The 6,157-nt window shown below is 57.9% G+C and overlaps 1 protein-coding gene across 2 annotated transcripts in view; it reads left to right on the top strand.

Annotated features, from left to right (window-relative positions):
* Positions 1-6,157, top strand: part of EPHB4 (EPH receptor B4) — a 27,325-nt gene continuing 21,168 nt past the window's right edge. For both annotated transcript variants that reach the window (XM_011943933.1, XM_011943932.1), the window contains exons 1-4: positions 1-196; positions 2,872-2,942; positions 3,217-3,504; positions 4,478-4,874. In XM_011943933.1, coding sequence (XP_011799323.1) covers positions 145-196; positions 2,872-2,942; positions 3,217-3,504; positions 4,478-4,874 — 808 coding nt within the window. In that variant the 5' untranslated portion in view covers positions 1-144. The remainder of the gene's footprint in view (positions 197-2,871; positions 2,943-3,216; positions 3,505-4,477; positions 4,875-6,157) is intronic.

Below are 6,157 nucleotides of genomic sequence, written 5' to 3'. Positions count from 1 at the left end.
GCACGCTCGCATGGGCCCGCGCTGAGGGCCCCGACGGAGAGTCCCGCGCGGAGAATCGACGTCCACTCGCCCAGGGAGAGTCAGACCTGGGGGGGCGAGGGCCCCCCAAACTCAGTTCGGATTCTACCCGAGTGAGGCGGCGCCATGGAGCTCCGGGCGCTGCTCTGCTGGGCTTCTTTGGCCGCCGCTTTGGAAGGTGAGTTTCCTTTGGGGAGGCACCCCGTCACTCCTGGGACCTCCCCACCACATCTGGGCCTCGGAGTGTAGTGGCCGGCCTCTGTCTACCTTTACCCGGGCACTCCAATCCCAAACACTTAGGACCGATAGTGCTGGAACGGGAGGGGGGCGGGGAGGAGGCGCCCGGCGGGGAGTGGAGTTTTCTTTTGTTTGGGAAAGAGATGGAGTCTGGCTGCAACCCGGGACATTCCCCTGCCCGGGCTCCCCAAACTCTCACTGCTGACTCCATACGCCCCTGGCAGCCTTTCCTTTCCTCCCCACCCCACTCTTCAAAACTGTCTGCAAAGTTTCTGTCCCAGTCCCACCTCCCGCCCTACATGAGGGAAGGTTTCTGGAGGAGCAACAGCAGACAAGGCAGAACTTTTCGTGCTAGGCCCTAAAACGACCCCCACCGCCAATTCTTTAGCGAGCACACCTTGATCCTCCAATTCCACACTCCTGCAACAGGATGGCCTCCTTTGCATTCACATATCAAACCCCCAAACCGCTCTCCGGCCCGCTGCCCCTACCCCTGCCCCTGCCCCTGCTATAGAGTGGCTCCTTGGTTTCTACAGGCTGCACCCCGCTCCTTTAAATGCGGTCTAGACCCGGGTCCCAGGTGAGTCCCGGGCTTCCCTTGAGACCTAGGACCTACACAGCCCCCAGGTAGAAACTGACCTACATGGTCCTCACATTGCCCTAACTTACCCAGCCTATCTCCTGCCTCCTGGTCTCTCCAAGTGTTTCTTTGGCCATGGATCGCTGTCCCTCCTGGTCCCCTAGAGGGGGAGCCAAGAGCCCTAGAAACCCTCCTTCTGTGTCCCTAATCTCCTTTCAGTGAGCTGCCAACACCCCCCTTTCTCTGTCTGCTATGAAAGTGGTCTATGGGGGGTAGGCTATGAGGGACTCCCGAAGGGAAGGATTCAGTGGAGTTAGAAAAACCCTCTCCCCCCCACGGGCTGGGCAGGATTGCCCTGGGCTGGAGATCAAAGGCTAGGTGTGGGGTTGGGAGTGAGGGGAGGTTTGCCCAGCTCAGAAAGAAGGGGAAAAAAAACCATGAACGAGGGGAAGAGGAAGGCCAAAGGGGTGGAAAAACCACGAGGACGAGGTGTGGTGAGAAGGAAAGACGCAGAGGAAATGGTGATTGTGACACCTATTACCTGAGCGTTTCCAAGCACTAGGCCTGTGCTGAGTGCCTTACAAATGTTAATTTCACCCATCCAGCAACGCTGAGGGTAGGTGCTATCATTGCCCCCATTTTTCAGATGAGGAGGCCGGGGCTTAGTTAAAGTTATGTAGTTTTATCTAAGGCCCTGTGCTCGGAGGAACGGCGAGAAGTGGAGGCCGAAAGCAAAGGAGAGATAGTGACTTGTCAGAAAGAGAAATTGAGGTGGACAGAGAGTGGAGGAGGAGAGAGGTGAGAGACATGCGAACTGACAGACCAAAGCGTGCTGCAGCCGAGCTGGGGTGCAGAAAGGGAGCGGGCTCTCGCTCTAGGCTGCGGACAGCCCGAGGCAGAGACAGTGTGTAAATTGGAGACAGGAAAACACTATCCCGGCTGGAACAATGGAGGGTGGAGACGGCAGCCTCTATCCACCCCCTTCCCAGAACCCGGGCATCCTGTCCCCAGCAAGCAGAACTGTCTCTTGCCACCCATGGGGACCCTGCACCTCTCACCTCAGGCTGGCTGGCTTCCCACCTGAACCCTGGCCAGAGGACATCATTTGGACCCCAGGAAGAGGCTGCCTCACCCACCCTCTTTCCCTTCTCTCCTGCAGCTCCCATGGAGTGGGAGCCAGGTGTTCTGGCTCCCCTCTCCGCCCTTCCTAGCGCCCGCTGCCCCCCACATTGCTAGCCCCTGAGGGGATTCCCCTACCCTCCCTCCTCCAATCTCCACTGCCAGGGGCTGTGCAGTTTTTCCTAATCCCCCCCTTCCTCCAGTGCCTGTCCCCTCCCCCGATGATTTGAGCCAAGCCAGGTGTGTTCACCCCTCCCATTCACACCGCCCCCCATAATCTCCTCCCCTCTGCCTTCCTGTAACCGTAACCAAATCCAGATGTGAGGCCTCTGCGGGAGCCTGGGAACCCTAGCATCCTGGCCTCCAGCGCTTCCTGATCAGGGCACTTGTGAGGAGGGAGGTGCTGGGATGGGGGCCAGGGCTATGCCCCAGGCACAGAGCACTCCCTTCAAGGAGGAAAGGACGGGGTGTTAGGTCTGAAAGCAGGGAGGGGTCTTGGACAGGGAGTGAAGTTGTGGGGTAGAGAGACCGATTCTGGGACTTGGGAGGGGAAACATGGAGGCTAAGACAAGAGGTTCCTCTCCCATACCAGCAGCCTCTGCTCTTGGGGGTCAGGACCGGGGCACGGCTCTCATTTTAACCCTTTCTGAGCTGCCGCCCCTTCTCCCCGTTCATTTTGATCTCCCCCCCTCCTCCAGGAAGGCCTAGATCTGGGGGTATCCCAAGGGAGCCCCATGCCTACCAGATGTTGGCAGTGGGGTTGGCACTTAGCAAAAGAGGCCAGAAATCGGAGGCGGGTGCAGAGGACAGGGCTTAGTCCCCTGTTGGCCCCCTAACTCCTCTAGTTCCCACGGATCTGGTCTTCCTGACCTCCATCCCCAACCCCAAGCGGCACTGACTCTGTCTGTCTGTCTCAGAGACCCTGCTGAACACAAAATTGGAAACTGCGGATCTGAAGTGGGTGACATTCCCTCAGGTGGACGGGCAGGTGAGAGCTGCACCCAGGAGCTGGAGCTCTGGAGGGAAACTGAGGGAGGAGGGAGGGCCTGTGCCACCTGCTTTCTGTGCACCATTCCTCACCCCTGTCCCCCTAGATGACAGCAGCCCCAGCAGTGTTGTCTGAGCCCTTCTCCTCAGAGGCGCCCTCCCCGCAGTACCAGCGGGCCCCCTTTCTCCGTCCCTCTCACTCTATAGGATTCACCCCATGCAGCCCTCTCCCTGGCAGCTCCCCAGCCCCCTAGCTGACCTCCTTCTCTGCACAGTGGGAGGAACTGAGCGGCCTGGATGAGGAGCAGCACAGTGTGCGCACCTACGAGGTGTGTGACGTGCAGCGTGCCCCGGGCCAGGCCCACTGGCTTCGCACGGGCTGGGTCCCACGGCGTGGCGCCGTCCACGTTTACGCCACGCTGCGCTTCACCATGCTTGAGTGCCTGTCCCTGCCTCGGGCCGGGCGCTCCTGCAAGGAGACTTTCACCGTCTTCTACTATGAGAGCGATGCGGACACGGCCACGGCCCTCACACCAGCCTGGATGGAGAACCCCTACATCAAGGTACCTGGGCGCCACTGGGGCTCAGCCACAGCCAAGGTGGGATTCCAGCCAGCAAGCCTGCGGCCTTGAGGGCAGCCGATGTAGTTCTGAGGCCTCTGACTGGGGCGCTAGGGGCTGGAAGCAGGAGGCTTAGGTCTGGGGAGGGAACAGGGTGATCTTCTGGGCGGAGCAGCAGAATATATGGGGGCTGCCTGGCCCGGTCCCCAGGGAGGTCCAGGGGTCAGGCTTCTCCTCCAGTCAACTCAACCACTCTACCCCACTACGCTCCAGCCACGCTGAGTTTCTCCCATTCCATGACTGCACCTGGCTGGTTTCCAGCTCGTGACTTTGCAGCGGTGATGTCTCCACTTGGGGGCCTCTCTGCCTCTCACACCCCTACTTGTCTTCCAAGTTCTAGCTCCGAGATCTTGCCTGTGCTGCCTCGGCTGATTCTCTCCTCCCTACAATCCTGCATAACTCTGCCTACCCGCCTGTCTCAGCACTCATTTTACTTTATTTATTTTTCTTTTATATCTATATTTTTAAAACGGGGTCTTCTATGTTACCCAGGCTGGTCTCTAACTCCTGGGCTCAAGAGATTCTCCCACCTCGGCCTCCTAAAGTGCTGGGATTACAGGCGTGAGGCACTGCGCCCGGCCTCAGGGTACTTTATAACTTCCCTAAGATTCATTCATTGCTGTCTCCTTGACTCTGAGGTCAGGGCCTGGCATGGCGTCAGTGTCAGTAAATGTTTGTAGAATAAGTGAATAAAAAGGGCAGAGGTGCAGGCCAGAGGCTGGGCACATCACAGGAGCTTTGCAAGGATGAATGGACAGTGTGGGGGCCTGCAGAAAGTGTGCCCTGGGGAAGGTGGAGGGAAGGTTCTGGAACAGGAACCGAGGAGGCCCGGGGGGGTGAGCTGGGAAGAGCATGACAGTCCACTGGGTCCTCAGGGAGTGGGGACAGCAGCGGTGTGCCTCCCCCACCCCGGCAGGTGGACACAGTGGCCGCGGAGCATCTCACCCGGAAGCGTCCTGGGGCCGAGGCCACTGGGAAGGTGAACGTCAAGACGCTGCGTCTGGGACCACTCAGCAAGGCCGGCTTCTACCTGGCCTTCCAGGACCAGGGTGCCTGCATGGCCCTGCTCTCCCTGCACCTCTTCTACAAGAAGTGCGCCCAGCTGACTGTGAACCTGACCCGCTTCCCGGAGACTGTGCCTCGGGAGCTAGTTGTGCCCGTGGCTGGCAGCTGCGTGGTGGATGCCGTCCCCGCCCCTGGCCCCAGCCCCAGCCTCTACTGCCGTGAGGATGGCCAGTGGGCTGAGCAGCCGGTGACCGGCTGCAGCTGTGCTCCAGGGTTTGAGGCAGCCGAGGGGAACACCAAGTGCCGAGGTGAGAGCTGGAGCTTCCTCTGCGACTGCTGCTCATCCGGGGGAGAGTCCTGAACTCCACTCAGCACCCACTTCTTAAGCTTCCATTTTATTTAGTTAGTTGTTGAAATGGAGGCTTGCTCTGTCTCCCAGGCTCGAGTTCAGTGGCGCAATCTCTGCTCACTGCAACCTTCGCCTTCCGGGTCCCAGTTCAAGCAGTTCTCCTGTCTCAGCCTCCCGAGTAGCTGGGACTACAGGCACACGCCACCATGCCCGGTAATTTTTTTATTTTTAGTAGAGACAGGATTTCACCATGTTGGCCAGACTGGTCTCAAACTCTTGACCTCGTGATCCGCCCACCTCGGCCTGCCAAAGTGTTGAGATTACAGGCGTGAGCCACTGCACCCAGCCAACTTTCTGTTTCAAATGCTCTTCCCTCTCCTGAGCACTCAGTTACCAGAGGGTTTGTTTTCTGAGCCCTTTCTCATTTCCAGACTTCTCTTTAACCTTGGCCAACTTCCCTGCTTGCCGAACATGGGAGGCTGGGCTGGGCTGCAGGACTGTCCTGTGGGGTGGACCTTGTTGGTGTAGGGACAAAGCCTTTAAGGTCTCCACACTTGTTCATTGTGAGTCTCTAATTTACTGATACTGAATTCTCACTTAGCCTTCTCTCTAGAGCAGGGCTTCTTACCCTCTGGTTTTCTAGGGAATCTGTGAGCTTTGATGGAGGAAAAAAATGATTTTATTTATGTATTTATTTATTTATTTATTTTGAGACGGAGTCTCACTCTGTTGCCCAGGCTGGAATGCAGTGGTGCGATCTCTGCTCACTGCAAGCTCCACCTCCCCAGTTCACACCATTCTCCTGCATCAGCCTCCCTAGTAGGTGGGACTACAGGCGCCTGCCACCACGTCTGGCTAATTTTTTGTATTTTTAGTAGAGACGGAGTTTTTCCATGTTAGCCAGGATGATCTCGATCTCCTGACCTCGTGATCTGCCAGCCTTGGCCTCCCAGAGTGCTGGGATTACAGGCGTGAGCCTGAGCCACCGCGCCTGGCTGACTTTTTTTTTTCTTTTTTGAGACAGTGTCTTGCTCTGTCGCCCAGGCTAGCATGCAGTAGCGCGACCTTGGCTCACCGTAACCTCCGCTTCCTGGGTTCAAGCGATTCTCCTGCCTCAGCCTCCAGAGTAGCTGGGACTACAGGCATGCACCACCACACCTGGCTAGTTTTTGTATTTTTAGTAGAGACGGGGGTTTGCCATGTTGGCCAGGCTGGTCTCGAACTCCTGACCTCAAGTGATTT

This window comes from Colobus angolensis, unplaced genomic scaffold (assembly GCF_000951035.1).
Source record: "Colobus angolensis palliatus isolate OR3802 unplaced genomic scaffold, Cang.pa_1.0 Scaffold222, whole genome shotgun sequence".
NCBI lineage: Eukaryota > Metazoa > Chordata > Mammalia > Primates > Cercopithecidae > Colobus > Colobus angolensis.
Note: the sequence above shows the minus strand (reverse complement) of the source record. Positions and strands in the feature narration are given on the sequence as shown.